Here is a 24,266-nt window from a genome sequence, read left to right as displayed (position 1 = left end):
CAGTGGAAGTATGCTTGAAAGCCTTTTTTCCCTTGTTGTCTGCCGATGGATATGAAATAAAGACCTGTAAAAACACCTGTTTTCATATTAATTCGTTTTTCCTTCATGCATTTCAGGATACCCCATCCCTGGAGGCATTGAAGGCCAGGCTGGATGTGGCTCTGGGCAGCCTGGTCTGGTGGTTGGCGACCCTGCACGTAGCAGGGGGGTTGAAACTCGATGATCACTGTGGTCCTTTTCAACCCAGGCCATTCTATGATTCTATGATTTCCAGTTTGCCTGGCTTTTTTTTTTTTTTTTTTTTTAAATCTCTTTAGCTATCAGGCTGACAAACCCAAAGTCATATCATATTCTCTATCTTACACCTCAGACACGGTGATAAAGATCTGCAAGAAAAGGCAGTGGCTGTGTGAGCACAGTGAGTGAATAATGCATTTCTTTAGAACTCTTATGATTACTCTTCACCAAATCACTGCACTCTGTGACACAGGTCTGTGACCACAGCCTTCCCAAGCACAGGCTGCTAAAGAGCTCTCACTTGGACGAGGTAAGCACGCAAGATTGATTCGTGCGATGTCTTCACACTGTGCTCAGTACTTCACATTATGCTTTCAGATGCACGGTGCTCTGTGTTTTCCTACGGCGAGATCACTTTCTGAATGAGTAAGGGAAAAAGAAAACGTGCCAGCATCTGTTCTGTGTGCTTCCAAAGGTGCACTTAACATTGATCGAACAGATTTTTAAGGAAGGACATCCAGTGCTTTTCCCAACCCTGTCAAAGCACTGAGGGAGGCCGCCGTGAGGCTCAGTCCATACCACGTTATATTGAGGCACACAGTTCTGAGCACCAGGGTTTATGCTGCGAAGGCTACAGCCTCTCATGGCAGCAACTTAGAGGGCAATGCTATGATTTTAATAAAGCTGTCAGATTAAGTGACTGCGTGGTTACACTGTGATATTAATACATGTTCTTAACTGTCAATTAGTTAACTGGCTAATAAAAAGAGCCCAGCTTATAGGATTTTACTAATGAATATAATGCTTTGTTTCTGGGCAAAACATATGCTTTGGATATATAATTAGAAAGGCCCCCCCGCCCCCCATCGAGAGAGCATGTGCAGCTGAATAAAGGAGCTCATTATACCTGTGAGGGGTCAAAGTCTGTGGATCTGTAGCTTATGGTATTACGACAGATTACAAAATCACTCCATTATGTTAGTCAATCTGTTTCCAAGCACAAACTAGCGGGGAGCAGGGCACTAGAAACTCCCAAGCACGGCGCCCGGTGGCTTTTCCCAAAGGTCTTATGATAGGTCAGCTGCCAGTGGCATCACCTCTGACAGCTCACATGTCAGACCTCTGCTATATGACTTCTGTCTTTGTTATTGCAGAGCCTCTTCACCGGCAATCAATGCCTGCTTCAGGTTGCAAAGAGCTCCCGGTAAGAGCTGAAACAAATTTGAAATCCATGGGTAGCCATCATTTGTGCTAATGAAAGAAAAAAGCGGAGCACTTATGCTCCATCTGACCTCCCTCAGGCTCCCTCCTTAATAAAAAAAAGGAAAGAAGAGAAAAAACGAGTTTTTAAGTAGAGAGGGAAGAGAACAGCTGAGCAGCAACAGCTGGGAGAGAAAGCATCGGGTTCAGCATCAGTGCGTTTCGGGGTTTGAAAAGAAAGAAAAAGTAATTCACATGCAGGATAAAGAGATTTCAGACATGATAGACATCCTAAGAAATATTTGACTTTCCTAATCTTTCAGGGAAATTATCCTGCTGGAAAGTCTTATTCGGTCAGTTCAGCATAAAACTCCCTGGTACCAAGAAGAAAGAAAATCCTCTTGCCTTGGAGAAACGTGGGACTCACCAGCACTGCTCTGGGCTGCAGCTCTGTGAGGCGCCATGGAGGAAGGCTGCTCCCACCTGGGCTCTGCTGGGCTGGCGTGAAGGAGGGGAGCAGCACTCAATGGGGAGCACAAAGGGAAGCTTCTCCCCTCCCATGAACCCCGGGAGCTGTGCAGCTGTCCTGTTGCAGGCACACAGCTGCCAGGAACTAGGCCGTGCTGGACACCCAACTCTGTGCACCCCGTGTGCTCCCTTCTCCCTGGCCTTGTGGCTCCTTGGTGGTTCCCAGCCCGTTCATTTGTCTCATTTCTTTGCAGACTGCACAGCTCACAGAAGCTCCTCTCTAATACCCGGAGGCAGGACCCAGACATGGTAGAAGTCACCCCATAGCCCCTGAGATGAGTAGGGTGACATTGTCTTATGCTGGGTGATGGCCCGGGCCATGTACTCAGATGTGTTTGGCTAGCAGCCTGGGAGTTCTCGACTTTTATAAGTCTCAACAAAAGGCGTTGAGAAGAGCTTTTGATACAGTTATTTGATCAGAGATCAAACGTTTCACCGTTGCATTTATCCTTTTCATGTTTCCAGTATGTAAGTTACTTAAAAAAAAACACTTACCCTGCAGGTGTTTGGGCACGTGCTCTGAGAAATCTCTCTTTGGGACAACCGCAGAAGAGAAATGGCAAAGGCTTCAGAAATAACGACCAGGGACTGGCGCTGGCCCCGTGTGGTGCCTCCACAGGGTGAGTTCAGAGCTGCCCTCCTGATGTACAACCCCACACCTTACCCTCCACCCAGCAGGCCCTCGGTGAGGTGCTTGCTGCCGTGAGCATGGCTGTTGTCCATGGGCCATGGCTTTGTTCTGCTCTCAAACCACCTGCAGAATGAGATTTCCTTCCAAGAAATAACAAAGCCCAGACAGGCAGGCAAACTCACTCATCTTTCCTGGGTTTTCATTTTTCTTTAAATGACCTTTACAATGTTTTCCCTCAAAGCAATGTCTATTTTTAACCCACTGATGCCATTTAATTAGTCATTTTTCATGAGAGGCACATCTGACTGGAATTCATGCTCTTTTTATACCCTTTTAGCAGCATATACGTTTATTTTCCTACCAGAGAGCAAGATGGGACCTCTTAGTCTCACATCTAACAATCTCTAATGGTTATTTCCTTCTCCCTTACCATTTGCCTCAGACCCTGGAAGTCAGTAGCTCAGTTATCACACTTTATGGCTCATCTGACTCACAGTGCAGCAGCTGACTAACATGCTTGGAAGTCAAGGAGATGCATTTAGCAGAAAAAGAAACGTGTGCATTTAGAAATCTATTTTTCCAGTCACTTATATACCTGTCCCTGGTGAGCACTGCTGGGAGACACCGCAGGGGTGGCTGGGCATGCGCTGGTGCGTTTTGCAAAGTGCAGCTGGTTAAGTGTCATATAAACAAACAGACAAGGTTGTGTTGGCCATGCCAGCCAGCCAGCCAACAGGCAAGCTAAAAGCCAAGGAAATTGTTCCAAGAAAAAGAAAGAAAAGAAAAGCTTAATCTTAGTAAAAATATAGTCCCTGAGTGCTGGCAGGGTCAGGGTCAGATTGGGTTACGTGTTGTATAAGTCCCTGTTACACAAGCCAAGGCAGGCAGAGGCTTTCCCAGGGCCATTCAACCCCGTTTTCTCTTGCAGTGTTTGGTGTTTCTCTCTCATTCCTTTTTTTTTTTTTTCCTCACTGTCCCTTCTCCTGATATCTGCTCGGACATCAGACAGACCACGTTTCCATCATTGTGATTTGGGAGTTCCTACTGATCACTTTGTCTTTAAATAAAATAGATGTGGGAGCTTACAGGCAGATCTACATTAACTCAAATGAGTGGCTGCAGTGAAGTATAATTACACATTCTCATATATACACACACACACACACACTTATACATGTATGTATACTTTATGCATACAGACAAAAAAACATACTCATGGAATCATAGAATGGCTTGGGTTGGAAGAGACCTTAAAGATCGTCCAGTTCTGACCCCCGTAGGTAACGTTCATTCTGCACTAGCGAAACAGTCTGCTCCAAAGCAAAGCAGTCAGAACACAGGGATCAGATGCAACCATCACTTATACCTGTGCAGTCTTGGCAAAATTGCAAATGACACTGGGGATGCTTCTGATAACTAAAAAAAAATAAAAAATAAAAAAAATGTACCACCATATTTCATATAAATAGCATGACTGTTATTACTCGTCCCACGGCCAGCTTCACTGAAACTGTTCTGAAAGATACTTTCCCTTCCAAATATGTGTTTTCCCCTCAGAGCACCCCTTCCTATTCAGCTTGAGGCTCTGTTTTTTTCCAGGAAAATTAGTGGCAAGCCAGCATCTCGGCCAGCACTCGCCAGCCTTCTCTTTACATGCCTGTACCCTTCATCCAGACAGACATCCTGAAAGCGTCTTCAGGATATCTTTTCAGTGGAGCTCTGTGAATTCAGACTGCTCTTCCAAGCAGGCTTTCAGAGCGCATCTCCACCTCCAGAAAAAGCCACCTTGAATCTCTTGACTCTTCCTTTGTCAGATCACTTTGGATTTCCCAGTTCACAGAAGAGACACACACACGTTCCAGTCAGAAACACAACCTCAGCTCGATAACCTACTCCAGCACACTGCAAACACTCTACTTTTGATATTTTTCTCATTTCTGTGTTTGACTAATGGCTCTCAATTCAGCACGCTTCTACAGTACTTGACACCAAGACCCAGGAAAGCTGCTGAAGTATACACGTGTAACTCATCCGTCTTGCAAAGAAAAAGAATGGTAACGTTGTATTGCAAACAGCAGCCCTGGAAAATCCCTAACAATTTTTCTTAGCTACAGAGAACACACAAATGTCCTAATAACTACAACCTGCTTCTTAACCAACAAGAAGGGGGCTGTCTAATGCAGTCTTTCCATGACAGAGGGAAAGAACAAAACAGTACCTGAAACCCACTGACTTTAGAGACTTCCATCTGAGGACTGCCCCTGGAGAAAGAAGACAGGTATGCAGAGCTTGAGCTGAAAGCTACAGAGCTTACAGTCTTCAGATTTTGCGGGGCATTACACCTAGGCAGGTGTGTGTTTTATACTTTGGCTAGCCACGAGTGACACAAGTATTTTATATTTCCCTGCCCTTTTCTGTAGACTGCTTTGCAAGTCGCCTGTCTTGTACCCCACCTATCCCAGGGCTTCTCTGCTCAAAGCCAAGACACCTGCACCTTGCAGTGCACACTACCCGTAGCAAGTTGACTGCTGCTCTTCCAAATAAGTAAATACGAAGTGAATGAAGTCCAAGGGAATATTCTGATTGGCAGTGGCTGTTCTGTCCGTCTTAGCCTAGATCAGTTTGACATAAGCCATTTATTTCATGGTTAACCCCAGAAAAGTCCTGCAAGGAATAGAAATGCATGCATTAATCCTGCTTACCGGTTTGGTTCCACCTTGGGCTGGATGAAGGAGCCGCTGCAACCCAAACTCAAATTTATTGCTCCAAATACTGTAAAGAAAACAACACTCCCTTGTGATCCTCACACAAACTCTTTATTACGGAGGGAAGAAAGAGACAACACTGTAAAGAGCTGAGCACTACAACGAAACATAAAGCAGCATTAAAGTTGCTCTGTGCCTAATGCTGTGGTTTAAGCAGCTAATCTTGTTTTGGTTGAATGGCATGTTCATTACAGCAAATAAATCAGCAACGTGTGGGATTATTGAAGAGGAAAGACATATTAAACCAGTTTAGGGCATCATATTGATTTTTTTTTTTTCCAAGTGTCTGATTTAGCTTGGCGTTTTTCAACAGTCAGTTCTAATAAATGCTTGTAGAGCACAGATTAAGCAGGTGGGAATGCTGCCCAGAAAGAGTATTATGAATAACTTAAGGCACTGGTTTAATTGCAGCAATCCATGATACTTACTGCGCTGGCACCAGAGTGGAATTTTCAGTATTAAAAGTTAAACTTCAACCCAACTATTAGCAAGTCTCTCTCTTTTCTAACATATTTGAAATAGCTTTCCAACACTTTCACCTTAGATAGGAGTAGGGAAAGATTTTCAGGGTTCATTTAACTATTTAACTTCTAGTATAACTCATTAAGTAATTTTAAAAACATAATTAGCAGCTGTTAACTTGACACTACTTGCATCTGGCTGCAAAGCACTGCAACGGCATCCCTGCCCTCCTTGCCACTCCTTCTTGTGAGATACACAGAAGCAAAACAGCCCAAATGCAGCTCACATTCCTTTCAAAGTTAAGGAATGCTCTATAGCATGGCAATGTACTTTAACCACAGCAGACAGGCCAGGAGGCTGCAGGGCACATCAGTTTTCTCCTATTTATTTCCCCAGTTATCCCGCACCCATTTGCTGGGGAGCAGGGAGCACAGCTTGCTCAGAGCAGAGCCCAGGAATGCCCAAAAGTGGGGAATCAAACACAGGTGTAGGTCCTGTGCAGCTGTGTCCGACTCTGGAGATAGTCCTGCAGGGAGCTGGACTAGGTGACCTCCAGCAATCTCAAAGCAGAGCTGACAAGAGGGAAAGAAACACATTTAAGACTTTGGTAAAAGAGCAAAACATTTCCCAATACCAAATGGCCTCACCACTGCATAAATCAGAAGTATTCCAGGCAACTCCTTAGACCTTGAAGCAGATGCTGGGGGAAAATAATTTGGACCAGCATCATCTTTTAAGTAGATAGTTGCTGCATTTCAACTCTTGGCACAGCGGGATACTGCTAGGCTGCACCTCCATCATCCTGGCTGACTCCAGCAGGTTACAAGAGACACTAATTGCAGTACTGGGAGATGTAATGCTTCGGAGAAGTTGCAGAATTGATTGACTCCTCTGCTCCAATGTGTAACATTTTACCCTGGCACAAACACAGAAGGTGCATCCTGTACAGTTAAGCTTAACAACAGCCAGGCTAAAACCATTTACACTAATCCCAGAAGGAAAACTGACACAGAAATACGAAGCAAAAGCAGAAAGTTACACATACATTCTGATTAGGAGAGCAGTAATTTTACTGATCACGTAGTTTATCATTCCAGAGAAGCTCTATACTCAGGGCATGAAATCTAATGTATAAATTAGCAGAATTGCAAGATCTGATGGCAATTGATTAACTGGACAAGGAGCACAAGAAGCAAAACATTCAGAAGCTGAGCCATTTTGTGATTCTAACAGACATTTCATAAAGATGGGGGGAAAAAAGCAGCCGTTACACAAAAACCAAGGCTTTTTAGTTTGTTTTAAAGGAAAATCAAGTCCATTATTCATTGCTAAGCAGTAACCCACACCAAGTTTGAAATAAAACAGAAGCTTTGTTGCAAACCTTTGAATGAAGATTTCTTCAACACTACCTGCAGCATCACACCAAGTACCATCCCAGGAGAATGCAGTTCCTTTTACATAACTCACAAGTCCCTGTTGCTATCCTGCCACTTGTTCCTTCCTGTTCCTGGACTGCACGTGCTGTCACAGACAAGTGGGGAAACAGGCTGAGCTCCTCCATCTCCCTGCTGCCAGTCCACCACCTCACCTCTATTCAGGAGCCTGAGCCTCCTCTTTCCAGCTCAGTTGCAGCCAAGCCCCTCCTGTACCCTCACCCTCCTTTCTCAGGCTGTCTCAGCCACCTGTGAATTTTCAGCAACTTCTCCTTCCAAAACGCTTTGCTTTTAGTGTGATTCCAGACACCCATTCCCAGCCTCAATTTCTCCTTTCACTCCCTGGGTTCATCCTCCACCTTTCCTGCTTATCCTCCTCTTATACTTACACCCTCTTGAATCCCTCTCCCAGGAACACACACAACCAGAACAGTACCCAGTTTTCCAGCTGAAGCCACCCCTCACATGCTGGCATGAATACTTCCCCAGCCTTTCTGAAAGTTCCTTAGCACGAAACCCACTGAGATTATATTTGCCTCAGCGCTACCATCAGCTGAGATGCCCACATCTCTCCACTGTGATTCACTGCACTGTCATTTTGAAGAAAAAACAATTTCAACAGAAATTCAGCACTGGAACTGTTGAAGCCGAAAAAGCAGCCAACGCAGCAAGTGGAAGCCTCCCCACAAAGACACCGAGTTACCCTCACTGCCAGTATGCACGTATGCCCATGCAAGAAACTCCACTGCTACTAACAGCAGTCCTCCCATATGCTTCAGCAGGTTTGAACTGAGCTCAAACTCCACCCTTTCTCAGCAGTTGCAGTTCATTTGTTCTGTAATTCAGCGCAGCGCTGCTTTGAAAATGTCTTTTTGATCCTGTTTTCCTGCAAATGGCATAATGAGGAATAATAAGCAGGTGCCTCTAAACACAAACTCAGAACAGCAGGAGTATAAACCCACTACAAATGAAGCAATTAAGTAACCACACCGTTCACTGTTTATTGACAATCTTTATTAAAGCTGACTTGCAGTGTTGAGAAGTTTCCTAATAAGTATAAATACAAACCAAAGTGCTACCCCACTGTTAGAAATCTTTATTTGCACAAAAAAGATACAAACAACCGGGATTTCCAAAGTTTGCCACTTTGTACATATAATACCAACAAGAAAAAATAAACCAAGGTGAAAGATTAGCAGCAAAAAGAATTCTAGGCCTCCTTCAAACACACAAACTGTGTGCTTCCACATTTCTCTAAGGAAGAGTATAAAGAGAATTCAGTCAATTTCTTTTTGTAAGAAACATCCTACCAAAAATATAACACTGTAAAGCAGGGTAGTGGTGCGAAGGTTGGGGAAAAAGGAGAAACAGTAGATATAAGATTAAAAATCTCAAGTGTAAACATCACTACTGCTTTAAAACAAAACCCAGCAAAAGTCACATGAGCATTTCCATTTGGCTTAGCAGCCAGGAAAATAAGAAAAGCTGGGCTTTTGGGTTATTTTTTTTTTTAAGTGCTTAATCACCACATCCAAAGTAATGACTTTGAGACCTACTTAACACGAATGTGCTCAAAAAGCCACTGCTTACAGTATAAAAGCTGTCATTCTGAAATGCTGCGCATACAAACTGGCTTTATCTGCATGAATGAAAGATTGCTTTCAGCAGCTCTCAATCATATGATGTCCCAAATCAAAGTAATGCTATTAGAACAGGCAGCTGAATAAGTCCCAGAAAGTGCAAGTTTGAGAATAAGAAATACAAAAAAGATCAAGATACCAAAAAAATTCATCTTTTTTCTCTTTGAAGGCAGCATGCCTCTCCCAGTTGCAGAATAACCAAGCCATAAGCAGAAGTAACAGTTTTCTATTATTGTTATACACTACCTAGAGCAAACTGACTGTTGACCTAGAAATCCACACGTAACAAAGGCAGATAAGTACAAATACTATTATTTTGTTATAAAATACAAAAAAAAAACCACCCAATCATGTGGACATAACCAGTCAGTAACATGGTACTTCATATTAAACATACACTGTCAACTTGACTTTAAAATGAACAGTGTCCTGACTCAAAAAAAAACCCAACCAAAACCAAAGAACCACAACAACTCAAAAAGCTTAGGACTGTTTTGTTAAATTGCTGTATATTTATTTGAGCCTTTTATGCAAAGGAAAAATTAAACATATCAGGCTCCAAAGCAAGACAAATACATAAGACTTCATAGGAGTTATGACAGAAGTCAGACACACAGGTTTCAAGAGAAATTCGTTTTGCCAATGCAGCCATTCATGATTATCTCACGGTTATAAAAACACATTTCAAAATGGGACCAAAGACGTTCGTTAATCTCAGGTATAGCTATAAATCACTCTAACCCTGCTGCTCTCCCAGGTTAGCACTATCACCAGCCAAACAGAACCTCCGGTACTGCTGCAGCTGTTGCCTGTAGAACCATACCCATTGCCTACCAGCAGCGCTGTCCATTCCTGAAGTTATTATACAACTTTTTTTTTTAATCTGCTTTGGAATCCTGCAACCTTATATTAATTATTCATCTGTTCCACATGGCTATTTTTTAAAACTATTTATTGAAAGTCATCAATTCCCAACACACTATCTTTATTGTCCTGCAGGACAGTTTTCAAGTTAGAGAATCCCCTGGCTCATGTACTGATAAAATACATGTTATGTAGAAAAGGATTGTGTTTTTCCCCACCACATTCCTGTAAACACCTCTGTATTAAGCCATAGCAAGCTCTAGGCTAGGAAATTCCTCCAGTGACTTGACTTTACCTCACTTCTCTACAAAAAAAAAAAAAAAAAAAAAAAAGATAAAAGGAAAAAAGGAAACAACACAATAAATAGAAAAAAAGTGATGTGCTCAATTACCCAGGCACACGTCTAGAATGAGCCTCTGAGAATTTAACATATAAAGAGCAATTATTTTACTTAGTGGTTCAAGTGTGCAAATGAGTAAATACACTGCCTGTTTCAGTAACAGCTCAATACTGTAGTCATTAATGATTGCTATTCACGTCTAGCGCTGGCAGTTCTGTTGCTTTTGTTGCTGGCTTTGGACATTATATACTACCACTTCCGCTGCAGATCTCCTGTCTTTCACAGAGACCATTACAACCCACTCAGCAGCAGTGTGACTTTAGGAAGAGGTATCAGAAGGGAATGTCTATTTTTCAAAAGTTTTCTGTCAATCCCAAGGCCATCTATTACATGGAAATAATGTTTCAAACAGGAATATCAAATATTAATTCAAGTCTTTCCTGTCTATGAAAATCATCTCAAAAAGATTCAGAATCTCAGATAGGTTTCTGTGAAACTAACACAATAAATTAAAGAGGAAAAAAAACGTGCCAAGAAAGTATTCTAGTGGTGAGAAATAAAAAGGCTTAGAGACAGAAAAACACCAGCTTCAGCCTGAGACTGGAAAAAACACAGATTTTTCAAAGCTGGAGTCCATACAGTGTCACACAGCCCTGCCTTGTCATGTTTGTTAATATCCTCGCTTAGAAGTCAGACAGCATTTTGTTTAACTTGTGTTGCTCTGTATCATTACACTAAACCATAATTAACTCCTCTTTTGTGCCGGCCTCATTCCAACACAATTGTACCCACTGTATACCAGCAGCAGTTCTCAGGTTTTGTTTTGCAGCTCAGCTGTATTTTTCTTGGATGTTCACAAGACTGGCATTTGACTGGATACGTTTGGCTAGAAAGGGAAAAATTATATGAAAATTAAACACAAAGAATTCCACAAAACTAGTCTCTCCACTCCCTCTATTTATTCGGCACAGACTTGCAAACAGCTTTCTGCTCACGTCCAAAAACTTTAATGAAAAGATATGGCTGAAGCTCTTTACTATCCTTCTTCAGGGGACAGCAGCAGACTAATAGTCGCTATTAGCGCCGTCAGCACAGCTGCAGGCAGAGCCGGCTGGGCCCCCGCTCCCACCAGAGCCAAGAGAGTCCCTGGCAACACCCAGCTCTAACAGTAAAATGAGCACCATCACTTACGCAAAATGAGTATCCGCTTCTTCTGCTTTGAGTGAAGGAAGCTACTAAGATAAAAAACAACAGGTAGGAAGAGGATAAAGGACGAAACGGCAATCACTGGGACTGTATCACTGCAGGGAACAGAGCAGTTGAAAGTCCTGCTCCAAAGCTTCCGAGTGATGTTCATCTAGAAGGAAAACATAAGCAAGCAGTGAAAGAGAGTGCACACACTCTTGCTGTGCAGACGCTCAGGTCTCAAGATATTCAAGCGTTCAAATATGACCCCAGGAAACAACTTCTCACAGATCTCCCATCAACAATAAGCAAATCCCTGGAAGTATCAAAACAGACCATTTACAGAGAGCCAAATGTCACATCAACAAGCTGATAAAAAGACTGTATGCACATATACTGCATACACTGCCACATGCCTGTTTCCCACAGAACTCACTGACAGCCTGTGGGGATGGGGCTAATCTCACTCTTTCAACAACAGTCCTTTTGTCCAATCACTTGAAACCCCACAATATAATAAAGCTTCTTCCAAACATATGCTGCAAATCCTGTAGACCCCTAGACACAGCTGCCATAATAAGGAATCAATATTATACTTCCTAGAAAAACAGCAGCAAAGCTTTGCATTGAAAGCCAGAAGATTAAGAGGGTGATTTTTTTTCCCCCCCTCTTTAAATCTGTCCCCTTCACAGTAACAAGAAATTCAAGTGCAACTACTCAAACTGGAATGTGCCCAGGCAATCAGGAGCTTCAGTCACGCTTCCACTGCACCTACTGAGGGACAGGAGCTAACAAGAATACCTCACCAGGCTCCCTCCTGCAGAACATTCACTACTGCCAGTCCCAAACTCAAAGGGAAAAGGCAATCCCTAGCAAGGCAAGCACAAATGGCTCAGATTAACTAAGACTTCTATAAGATCTCCATGCTGAATTTTAACAAATACTTACTGCATCTTCCACATCGATGCACAAGTGTGCGGAGTGCCCAGACTCATCACCATGTCTGTTCAGCCTTTGCAACTTGTTATAGAGGTCGTTCAACTTTTTGTAGGTTCCATTGCAATTTTTACACACTTCAGTGTAGTTATTTGGTGATAGATCCATGGCTTGTCCCTAAGGTTATAAAACAGCAGCACTCATAAAATGAGACTTAAGGCATTATAAAAATCTTAAAATACAGAGTCAAGTTTGAAATCCAGATTTGCAACAAACCACAATGCAAAAAGGCCCAGACAAACAATTCACATGAGAACATGGGAAGGAAAGGGACCAACTTTAATTCATTAGGCTGCTCTAGTGACAAAATCCATGTTTTGTAGATAATGCACCTCAAACTGCTCCTTGGACTAGCAGTATTTTGTAAAGCTAATTTCAAAAGAACCAGCTCCAGATAAGAGAGAAGGGAGGGGAAAAAAAAGAACTGCTAGTGACTCTTACTCTGGAACCACAGATTAGGATCCTTAATAGTATTCTTGGTTTTCATTTGCTCACAGAATCATAGAATGGTTTGAGTAGGAAGGGACCTTTAAGATCATGTAGTTCCAACCCCCTGCTATAGGTAAGGACACCTCCCTCTAGACCAGGTTGCTCAAAACCCCATCTAGCCTGGCCTTGAATGCACGTTGATCACCTGGCCATTGACAAGAAGCTATTGCTACCGCTAAGCAACCACGATCATTACAGACCCTGCCATAATAAACTCATTTCATTTATGACCTTCACCATGTAATACAACAAAATGTAATACAACACACTTGAAAACAGCTAACAACCAACCATGGGGTAAAGACAGTCCAACCTGCAGGCCAGCATGGCTTGCAGTGCGGCTGCCCCCTGCCCTGCAACATCATGGTGACAGCCAGCGTGCGCCCATCGCTCAGCAACAACCAAACATCAGTGCACTATTAACCCACCTAGGCTGAAGCCAGGACAAGCAAAGGGCACAGTGCAGCACTAACTCAAGTTATGGCAAATAATTATATGTATTTTGATACATCGGCTAAACACAGCCCAGTAAACAGCAAAAAGGATGCAGCTGTGCTTTCCATTGTGATAAAGGAATTGGAAGACCAGCCTCAAGATTGCAAAAAAAATTTACCAATTTTTCAGTATATTTGTGACTCCATTTTCAGATAGCATAAAGACATGACCTGCAAATTTTCAAATGAAATGCACAGAGTTGCAGTTAGACATTCAACTCAAAAATCAGATCATGTCTCTTTAGAGGCCCTTTCATAAGCCCTAACTTAACAGAGAGAAGTATCTCTCGCTTCACCATCATGTCTTGTTCCTGTCACCACTTTCTGGCAGTACGTATATTTGTGAACAACTGTTTTCAGGGATGAAGCATGGGACAATCTCATTAAAAATCTCTCACAAAAGATTGCAGCCACTGCCATCAAACCAGACTTTCACAAAAACAAGGTCAAATAACCCGCATTATGGTTTTGTTGTTCTCCTTTTTTAATAAAAAAATATATATTAAAAAATAAAATGCTCCATTACTTATAGACATTAACTCAAAAATAATGCCTCCTATTTTGTTACGTTGGTCCATGATGTCAGAGGCAGATGGTGGTGGTATGGCAGTAGAGGTTGAAAGTTCTCATCAATATTTTGTTAGATGTTGTTGCCATGTGACAGATGGCAGCAGAGGGGCAGTCTGAGAGAACGGCATCTGATGTGGAAGGGTGTATGAAGCAAAGGTGTGTCACTGATTTCTTCCATGAGGAAAAAATGGCACGCATAGACATTCATCGACACTTGCTGAATGTTTATGGAGACCAAATGGGATGCAAGTGCAGAGAGTGGTGCTTTTCAGCAGTGGCAGCAGCAACAATGAGACACCTCTGCTGGTGCAGGCTTTTACAGGTATGACATGCACACTTCTGTTCACCACTGACAAAAATGCAGAGTTAATGGTGGTGATCATGTTAAAAAGATGGTGTTTTGTAACTTAGAATTTGCTCTATCAAACAGTATCACGGAGCTCATTTTACCTGTTGTAGTTCCCATTGAAATAAGTAGGAGGCATTACTTTTGGAGCAACTACAAATGTGCAGCCCAAGACAATTTCTCTTCACTCAATGCAGCCCAGGAAAGCCAAAAAGTTGGACACCCATGGGTTAAGATCTAATTTAGATTTCTGACTGACAGACCATACTGTGTGGCTCCCAACCAACACCTACTCCAGCTCAGTTTTTACATATCATTAATAATAAAAAACATATGATTTTACATATCATAAATAATAAAAAAATAAGCCTCCTCCGAGATTGTACCATACTCATTATTTCCCACTTTTATCACTGACTGATCACAGAATGTGGTTAGTTACTGACTGAAACAGAATGTGCACTGTTTCTTGGGCAATTTAGTGCATTTTCTTTGAGGAAATTACTCCATTTATTTCACAAACTGCATTACATTACCTCTGTAGTATGGACTGCTAATTATTTTACAAGTTGAAACAACTGTAACAATCATGTAAGGTAGCTTACTTCTGAACTAGTCTATATTATCAAAAGGTTATTTAAAGATTGAATTGTTCAGTCAGAAGACAACAATTCCACAAAGAGGCAGAAAAAGAAACTTACAGCACGCAGACATTATTGTACTTACTACGTCATTATCAACTGTTGTGAATTCAGAAATTCTGATGTGAAGCAGCATCACAATTACATACAAAATGAAGTCAAGGTGAACATCAGTTAGAATTAATTTTAGTCTCGCCATCTCCAAATGTGCATTTCTGTAGATCATAGCTTTAGCTGCATAAACTGCCAGCAAGTTTGTGAATTTTGCCTGGTATATATCTGCATTATATTCAGCAGAAATTAGGTTTTTCTAGCAATTAGAGAATTTAGTGCTTCTCTTAAATACACAGCATAAATACCTGAAGGTTATGTTCAAAACATGCCAGAGACTTATTGAATAAATCCATGAATTCTTGAGTAGAATTTGATAATCCCTCACTGTTGTTCTTTATACAATCTGTCAAAGAGAAAGAAAAACATGAGGATATTCTAACATTTCCAGAGCTGACAAGTCCCAGACACTCCACTCTTGCAAAAAGAGCTCTCGACTATAAAAGATGAGTCTAGTCAACCCCGCATTTTCCTTATCTGCCTGCCACTGATGTCTCAGACCTGCTGACCTAACTCTTCATCGAGAATATATTTCAGAATTAATTGGCCTTGATTAAGTGAAAGATGAAGACTATCATCAAGAGCTTTCTGAAGAGGGGGTCTGAATTATCTTTGGACTTTAAGATAAAACAAGGCATTACTTTTATATTCTACCCTGCAAATCTGGCTTTGCCCAGGAACAGTAATAGCTATTATGGGAAAGTAGAAGCATCAGAAATGGAGATTAAATGGACAGCACCCAAGAAAAGGCCTGACCACAAACACAGTGGTACAAATCAGAGTGTAGTTATTATTAGTACAAGAGCTGACCATTTCACCAGCTCAATCCCAACACATTACCACTTACTTCCAGCCAACCATCCTATTTCAGATGCTCTAACCAGACACACCCTTGGAAATGCCAGGGGTTTGGGAATTTAAATATTCAGCAAGAGTGCTATAAGAGCAAGCCAACATCCTGGAAAATTTTCCTGAAAGAAGGAACTGACATCAGCATGGAGAATATGCATTCAGCTAGACACTGGGAGGGCAGCACACAGGTCACAACCTGGAAGGACAGCACAGAACACACTGCTCCTTCTGCATTGTCTTTCCAGCCTTCACAGATCCCAGACATGTAACTGAAAACTAACTCTTCAGGCTCTCATCTGTAACACGTAGCTCTTCACAGTGCTATTCCCTGCTTTCTAGTGCACCTTTAAGGTTAGGGTCCCAGTTTTCACACCAGAGGAACAGCAAAAAGCCACGCTTTATCTGTAAGCATGGCACAGCACCATCAGCACAGGGACAGTGAGGCACAACGATGGACCTGGATACTCTCCATCCATTAAGTGGAATCAAAAGCACAGCTGTGAAGGTAAATACTATTCAACCCGAAAGCATTTCAGCTATGGACTTTTTATTAACAAAGAAGTCAAAGTTTCTTATATTTATTTATTTATTTATTTTTAAAAGGAAGATGGTGGAAAAACTGAAGAAACTGCATTGAAAATAAGGAAAATCTCCATCAGATTTTGTAGATCATAAACAAAACCCTAACATAACTACTGTTTGAACAAATTATCTAAAAGAAATACATGCAACATCTGGTGTTTTTTTAGCTAGATGGGCACCCTCAGATCTTGGCAGCACCCCTCACCCAATAAAAAACTGCTGTACTCCTCCCTGGAGTTACTCTAGTTTAGGATCTTCACATACATATTGTCTACAGTATAAACAAATACACACAATTCCAATCTACGCAAATTTTGGACGCAGCATTGAGCTAAGTCATAACAGTAGCATGACAGCTACAGAACGAGTCACTCACTTGCACAGTTGGCTGCCTCCCAGGTGTCATTAAAGAAGGATGAAAGGGTCACAACTACCTGCAGCCTGTCCGAGGTCAGGATACTTTTGGCACAATTGTGGCTCTCGGAGGAATTCTAGAACAAAAAGGAAATAAAATAGAGCAATCAAATGTTAAAAATATGAAGGGAAAGCTTTCCAAGTATTTTAGGCAAACACAGCCAAACACCGCATCTCATCACACTGACATTTCTAGACTAAGCAAAGCAGAATCAACTGAAGGAAAAGTCTTTTGATCCTCAAAATCTTACTACAAGCAACACAGCTTGCTGTGCATTTGCTTTGAAGAGCTACTAGGACACCTCAGTTAAAAGTACATGACCGCAAGAAGAAGGAAGCACAAGATGATCTTTAAGATCCCTTCCAACCCAAGCCATTCTACGATGTCATGATTCTATGACAGGCCTCTGCCAGACAGCTCCTATTCCCCTGGTTCTGGACAGCTGTCCCTGGAGTCAGCTTCAGGCCCACACAGCCAGAGAGAGGGATGGGGTCATTCTCAAGAGGCCACAGAATTATCTGAAGGAGCTGAACCAATCGAACAGCCTCCAAGCAAACAAAACCCAAACAACAGAAACAACATCCAGAAATGCTGCACCAACATACTATATCAGCAACAAGCTGCTTCCACATACAGCTACACAGGAACAAAGTTCTCCACAGAGCAATGCAGCAGTAACTCCTACGAGCCTACTATTAAGCCAGGCTCTTTTCTTCATTGGATGTGGGTACAAAGCTGATCTCATCTGAGAGAGCCATCCAATATACCCAATCCTCAAAGGGGAGACATCAGGAGAATTCTTGGAACAACTTATTCTCTGGTCAAAACTAATGAAAAAAAGAATGGCTATAAAAGCACCTACAGAATAAACAGGAAATGAAATATCCCTATTAGAATTTAGAGTGTTTTTCTCCTTCAGAGCTTTATTTTCTCCCTCAAATCCCCGACAGAAACCATGATCTGCAGTCAGCTGACTCCTGTGCTCTAGCTCCTGGTTTCTAGCTGCTAAATTGCCTTAAGCACGCCTCAGAACTGCCACAGCTGCCAAATGCCTCTTTGATAAGCAACACGGGACATGTAAGAAAAGAATCTCTTCAACAAGAAACGCGTTGCTTATACAGCTTTATGAGACATCCATTTTCCACCCTTAAAATATATTTATGTAGTTATTTTTAAATGAGAAAGCTTCCCTTTGAGACTGAACTGCAGAAGTCTAATATTGCCACTTCTGGTAACTCCCAGTTTCAATTCTAGTAAGTAGCATACAGACATACAATCAAGTTGCATATGCAGGAAACTCCCCGGTTGCTTCACAAGGTGCAGTTAAAACTGAAACTTCCTCACCAGCAACTCATGAGTAGGAAAAAGCACTTTACATCCCGACCTGGATCTGGTCAAACTATATCATTCCTTAAAGATGTTTTCCTTACTTATTTAATAAGCCTAATGAGGAGGATTTTACTTTTCAGGGATGTCCAAAACTTAACTTGGCTGCTTCTTTCACGCTGCAGTGTAACTACTGCACGATGGGAATGACTGAAAACATCAAATACATGATCAATCATGATCGTGGACTCAGGTCAAAGAAGCTCACCTTCTGTATTTATTTGGTTAGGTTATCCATGCACAGAAGGAAAGTCAGTGCTCTTTGATACAAATTTCAGGTGAAATACTGAACCAGCACTCCAGAACAACAGCCATAATGAATTCTTATACATTGCAAGCACTGGGGCTTGTTTGGCAACCTACTCCTACCCAGAAGTATCCCAGAGGTGACCTGCACCCACAAGTGCAAGGTATTTCAGCAGAGTTCTATACCTATCTTTAAGATGTCGTATAAAAGTAAGAATTGCAGGCTCACTACCTCACCTTCACATGACCTAATCTGAGATGGCATGGAACAGTCTCTAGACTAGAAACAATACAAGTGCCTACCCTCACACAGCAGAATCCTGGCTAGGTACTTGTCCTTGAGAGGGCAAATGTCAAATGAATGTCCATTTGCTTTTCTACTACCAGAACAAAGGTGAGGGGGGACAGGCAGACAACAAATCAAAAGTAGGCAAAAAGTGATGCTTCTTAATATGACAGCTAACTGAATGTGAAATTGTTCGCAGCATGACGCTGCAGTATCAGAAGTCTACACAGGTTTTGCCTATCAGCAGTGATTCCAAATAGAGATTCTGTAGTAATCTCTAAACTGGGAGTCTTGGTGACAGACTGCTATAAACTTGCTCTCTCCCTGTACTCTTTATGAGGAAAACCACTTCCAGCCATCATCAGAGAACGGACAAAGCCCTTTGGTCTCATCAACCACTGTCATCCGCACACCATGTTATGGACTAACTTTTAAAAACAGACAAGTTGGATGAGTTAAAGAATAGATATAAATGCATAGCATTAGTCATCAACCACATCCAGTAGGGAGAAATGAAAATAAGGGGATGGAGATGCTGGAAGATGGCAGCAGGAGACCTATCTTCAGTCAGGGTTTCCCACTGCTGAGGCTCAGAGGAATCAGCCAGTGCCCAGAGCTACCACGCCGCTGCCACACGCTTCCTACCAGCCTTGGAGCTGTGCACGCTGGGATGTGGTTCCCTACAAAGGCAGCATTACTCACTGATGACAGAGAATCATAGAATATCCCAAACTGGAAGGACCCACAGGGATCAGAGTCCAATCCCTGGCTCCACACAGGACCACTCAAAGTTCAAATCCTATGTCTGAGGACACAATCCAAACCAGCAGCTTGGTGCCATACCCTCCACCCTCTGGTGAAAAAACCTTCCCCAGTGCCCAACGTGACCCTCCACCGACGCAGCTCCATGCCATACCCTCAGGTCCTGTCGCTGCCACCAGAGAGCAGAGATCAGTGCTGCCTCTCTGCTCCTCTAGCGAGGAGCTGTAGGCCATCATGAAGCCTCCCCCCAGGTATTCAGCGACCACCCGCAAACCTGAGTGCAGCTTCCAAACAACCCGGGCTTTCCCACCGTCCAGAGGAGTAGGAAGGCCCTTTTCCCTCCGCGCAACCCGCCACAACAAGAGCTGGCACAGACCTTCCCACGCCGAGACCCGGTACCAGAACACCGCTTCCCCTCTCATAAGGCCATACAAGGAACTCGGAGCACCGAGAGCGCTCCCCTCAGCGCCGGGACACCCGTCTCCCCGCAGCCGGGCCCCGTCCCCGCCCCACCAGACGCACCCCGACGGCGCGGGCGATGTCCCCGTACTGCGTCAGGAGGCTGCGGTAGAGGCCGCCGCAGGCCTGGCAGAGCCGCACCGGGCGGGCGCGGCGGGCCAGGCACCCCGACAGCGTCGCGCTGCCCTCCGCGAAGGCGGTGAGGAGGCGACGGCACTCGGGCTCCAGCTCGGGCAGGTCTCCGGGCAACCCCGCGGCTCGCAGCTCCGCCGCCATCACCGCCGCTAGCTCCTCCGCCTCGCCCAGCGCATCCAGTCCGGCGGCGGGGCCGAGGGCGAGAGCCAAAGCGAACAGCAGCAACAGCTGACGGCACAGCGGCGCCATGGCGGCCGCGCCAAGGAACCGGAAGTGCCGCGCCGGGCAACGACCCACCTCCGCCTCGGGAAGCGGCCGCTCATTGGTGGAGACGGAGAAAGGGGCGGGGCCAAAGGCGGGGCGGGCTCGTGGGCGGGAGGGAGGCGGGGATGGGGCCGGGTGATGGCGGCGTCCTGTGGAGTGCGATGCTCTGAGGGTCCACCCAGATTTATTGTGCTTTGTATGGCACCAGGACGTCCCTGGATCTGAGTACATCTAAGAGTTTTGTTCTCTTAAATATACATGACGTTCGAGTGCAGTTTCTGTAACATATTCCAGTCAGGTGACACTGTTTTCATCCAAAACTAGCGCTTAAAAGTACCTGTTGTATAGGTACACAGGAGGAGGGGGGGGAGGAATGGGGAGACAAACAGCAATAATTAGAAAAAAATCCCCACATTGGAAAAAGGAATCAACGAGGGAGGAATACACCACACTTTCTGCAGTCAGAGCACCTTCTGTGCAGTGTCCCAAGGCAGGGCACCCCTGGTCACCAATTTTCCCTCATGGTTTCCAATAAAAACATGGTCAATGAGAGGAGGCCCTTTCCAGAGCAGGAGGTGTGAGTGGCAGCTGCAGGCGTCCTTCTCCCAGGGCTGCAGTGCCCTGCTTTCTCCTTGCTCCTGCGCCCAGTGGGACCCCGACCCATGCCCATCCATGGCATGGGTCACTACCATTATTTCCAGGGACTTCAATGGGCTTCGCACAAGATCTAGGTTTCTCTGGTCAGATACTGCAGTGATACAGTGCCAGCTTGCTGTGATCTGATCTAGCTAGCATTAACTTGTTTCGCTTTTACAGTAAATGTCACAGCATCATACATGATACACCCAGGATGGTTTTATGCTGCCAAATGAAAAGACAACATAAAGGTAGTTATAAAGGTGCCATCCGGCAGGCAATCAACACAAGAGAGGGCACCTAACATCTTCAAATAAGCTGAACACCTTGGCTATGAAGAAGTGCCTTGCAAAGCAGTGAGTTTGAAAATGGAAAACGAAATGAGAACTTAAGAAGTGTGACACAGAGAAATGAGAAACCAGAGACAAAAAATGCACCAGACCATTCTCTTAGGCTTTTCACCGTGCATTAATCAGGTACCATTCTGGGTAACAGATCTTCACTCAGTACTACTGCTCGGCCTGCCAAGGTGGGCCTAAGTAATGCTGTCCCGTGCAACATTTGGTATTTGGGGACTTAGCCCAAGCCAGGGACCATGCCTGGCAGATAGCATGGACAGGAGAAACACCTCTGGAAAACTAGGACTTCTTGATAGGATGGGCATAGTGAGGCAGCCTCAGGGCCAGGGCATTGCCCTGCTGTTTAGTTTAGTATCAACTAGACCATAGGATGTAAGCTGAATGTTGAGAAACATTGTCCATGGGGTATGTTTGGTGAGTGCAGCACGGCTGGCAAAGCCTGAGCGGTGCAGGACCCCCTGGCTTTGGGTGTCCTGCAGCATCCCCCAGTCAAGCACCTGTATGTGGACTACTTTATTCCGGGATAGGGATCACCTTATTCTGGGATTGGAATCTCCTTGTTCTGGGTGGGTTCTTGCCTTGTTCTGGCTCAATCCAAGCACGATAAAGGTGTCCCCTGGGCTCCTCGCCCCGGTGTGTCTTGTCTGGCCACATCTACCCGGGAGAGGGCAGCAGCAATCGGGCGCATCGCACTCACTCTCGCTTTGCCCCAAACCCTGCATTTCCTGCAGAAAATCTGCACTCACGGGATCAGCAGGCATACAGAACTCCCACAGACGTTTTAATGGGTTCAGATAAAATCTCGGAGGTTTAAACAGAATGAAAGCATTTCTGGTATTAATGAATGTGTTGCTGCAGACGTGTAAGAAAGGCATCTAGTCATGAAGTACTTCTCGTTGTTATCAATCATAAAACTGATATTACAGAGCAAAATCAGAGATGTGCAAACTTTGTCAGCTCTTGCTCAAAAACAGGGCCTGAAGAAGACATGAGACATCTCTTCTCTGAAAATAAGTAAGTGGTTTTCTTGGGCAGAAATCAGTGCCCGCCCACCTTGTCAATCGTTAAACAAACCTGATTCATTTCCTTATAAAAATGGTGCTGTTTTCTTTCTCCTAAGGTGGCTGTACTCATAACTAAAGCAAGCAGGATTGCGTCTCTGTCAAGAAATCTCAGCAATAACTCTAAGAATATCAGAAGTCCTGCTTTGTTGTGTAGTTTCAGTTATATGGTTCCTGAAAACACAAAGTATTACGGTGCCTGCCCTGACTACAAGAAGAGGTCTGTATAATTGCAAGAGCCTTACCTTCACAGCAAAGAAGCAGGACACAGCAGCTGAATGTTGATTTTCTATGCCAACTTGATACATTTGTGGAGATGCCAGCCTGAACCAGAGAAAATGAGTTTGGAGCTGCAAAGCTGGCTCTTGTTTCTGCCTGCATGGTGTCTCCTCGCTGCCTTCAGTGATCTTTCTCCTGACTTACAGCAGTGCAAGCTAAGAACTGAAACCCTGATCCAGAACTGCTGCCTTCATCCAAAACAGGGGCAAATGAGGGCAAAGATGTGCTGTCTGTGAAGAGGTGTCTCTGAAGTGGGACAAATGCGAATCTTTTAATTAATCTTAACTAATTTCACTGTGAAGACTGCACAGCTAAACATGAGCAGAGAACCAGCATATTTTATCTTCTTGCAGAGCCATATCCTGTTTGTGGAAAGCTTTTCTTCCCCGTCTCCCTCACAGCCCTGCCCGTATCTGATCACTCACAAGGCCAATGCTGGCTCCTTCATGTGGTGGTTATAGCAGATATCAAAGCTCAGCAGTGCTCACCCAATTCAGTGACTTTTTTTCCCAGCTCTACAGAATATCAGAAGGCGGTTCAGGCGTATAACTATTGAATTAAGGGTATGAACACATCTCCATTGCACACAAGAAAATGAACTGGTGAGGAAATAAATATGTTAAATAACCTATTGGCTTGCAGATCCATTTTTCATTGGCTGCAAGGGAAAATCATCCTAGCAGTACAGCATAATTGTCTGAGCAATTTCTTATTTTCAAAAGATTATGTGAGCTTTTGTTTAAAAATGATTGACAAAGCCTTGTCTAGCTGCAATATTTCTGGCCAGCCTGAGACATTGTGCCTATTAGCACAGTCCTGCTCGAGTATTATTATTATTATTATTTTACATGCGTAGCAAAGAATATTAAAGCCTTTCCCAGTGCAAGAAGACAGTCACATCTGCTCGAAATGGTGAAGAATGAGCAGAAGAAGCAGTTAGAAGAAAAGCAGTTTAGCGATACTGACACTGATGGTTTCAAATAATTTCAGTCTTTAATAGCGAAGAACCCCCCGAATTACCAGTGGATTTGCAAATTAGATGCCAAATCTTGTCCTTCATTCCCTTGTGCTCTGGAGCAATGAAGCTGCTTTGGCTGAATGGAAATCAGGGAAGGTCAGACACTTGAATTGTGAACACACACTCACAGACAGCGTTCTCTCTATGAGAAAATGCTATTCCCAAGCAAACTTCAGGAATTTTAGACCTACAGGAAAGGACTGACAATGCCTCACATATTTTTAGGAACCCTCTGGAAATTCAAGGTTGACTCCTTGAACTCACCAAATGAAACAAGGAAGAATGAACGGCACTGAGTAGATCAAAGGTTCCTCTACTGACCATCACAATCCGCAGAGACCTGCCCATCATTCCTCTACACTTTCCACAGTCACCCACTTCTGAACCCATGGCCATTGTAACCTCTGGTGGATACTCTGGCCTCCTTCAACCAGGAGCTGAGAGGAGGAGTCGTGGATGCAACCCTGTCCTTGGGGCTGTAAGTTCAGAAGGAACTGAAGAGACCTGACATATGAAGCTGGAAAACCAGCATTCATTTTCTCATTTCCAGTCAAAGATACAGAGAAAACAGAGACAGGACATCTATCAGCTGAC

At 43.7% G+C, this 24,266-nt stretch overlaps 1 protein-coding gene and 1 long non-coding RNA gene across 2 annotated transcripts; one reads left to right on the top strand and one right to left on the bottom strand.

The window, feature by feature from the left end:
• The first annotated feature begins 290 nt into the window (after positions 1 to 290).
• LOC107053084 lies at positions 291 to 5,842 on the top strand. The gene is made up of 2 exons (XR_001466053.3): positions 291 to 2,585; positions 4,196 to 5,842. It is a non-coding gene; the product is annotated as an uncharacterized LOC107053084 (long non-coding RNA).
• Positions 5,843 to 8,248: 2,406 nt separating this feature from the next.
• Positions 8,249 to 20,327, bottom strand: OSTM1 (osteopetrosis associated transmembrane protein 1). Its single transcript, NM_001031077.2, has 6 exons — positions 19,984 to 20,327; positions 16,743 to 16,857; positions 15,181 to 15,278; positions 12,234 to 12,398; positions 11,292 to 11,457; positions 8,249 to 10,986 (listed from the first exon to the last, which is right to left on the bottom strand). Exons 1-6 carry the CDS (start codon positions 20,302 to 20,304, stop codon positions 10,931 to 10,933), a joined length of 921 nt encoding a protein of 306 aa, NP_001026248.1. The 5' UTR covers positions 20,305 to 20,327; the 3' UTR covers positions 8,249 to 10,930.
• Positions 20,328 to 24,266: the final 3,939 nt, after the last annotated feature.

This window comes from Gallus gallus, chromosome 3, assembly GCF_016699485.2.
Source record: "Gallus gallus isolate bGalGal1 chromosome 3, bGalGal1.mat.broiler.GRCg7b, whole genome shotgun sequence".
Taxonomy (NCBI): Eukaryota; Metazoa; Chordata; class Aves; order Galliformes; family Phasianidae; genus Gallus; species Gallus gallus.
Note: the sequence above shows the minus strand (reverse complement) of the source record. Positions and strands in the feature narration are given on the sequence as shown.

Excerpts from the sequence above, each read along its gene's own strand:
- OSTM1 (NM_001031077.2), bottom strand. The coding sequence starts at position 20,304 with ATGGCGCCGCTGTGCCGTCAGCTGTTGCTGCTGTTCGCTTTGGCTCTC. Across the intron at positions 15,279-16,742 it reads GGAGGCAGCCAACTGTGCAA|ATTGTATAAAGAACAACAGT; the intron begins GTGAGTGACTCG and ends TCTCTTTGACAG. Across the intron at positions 12,399-15,180 it reads GTTTTGAACATAACCTTCAG|GGACAAGCCATGGATCTATC; the intron begins GTATTTATGCTG and ends TTATAACCTTAG.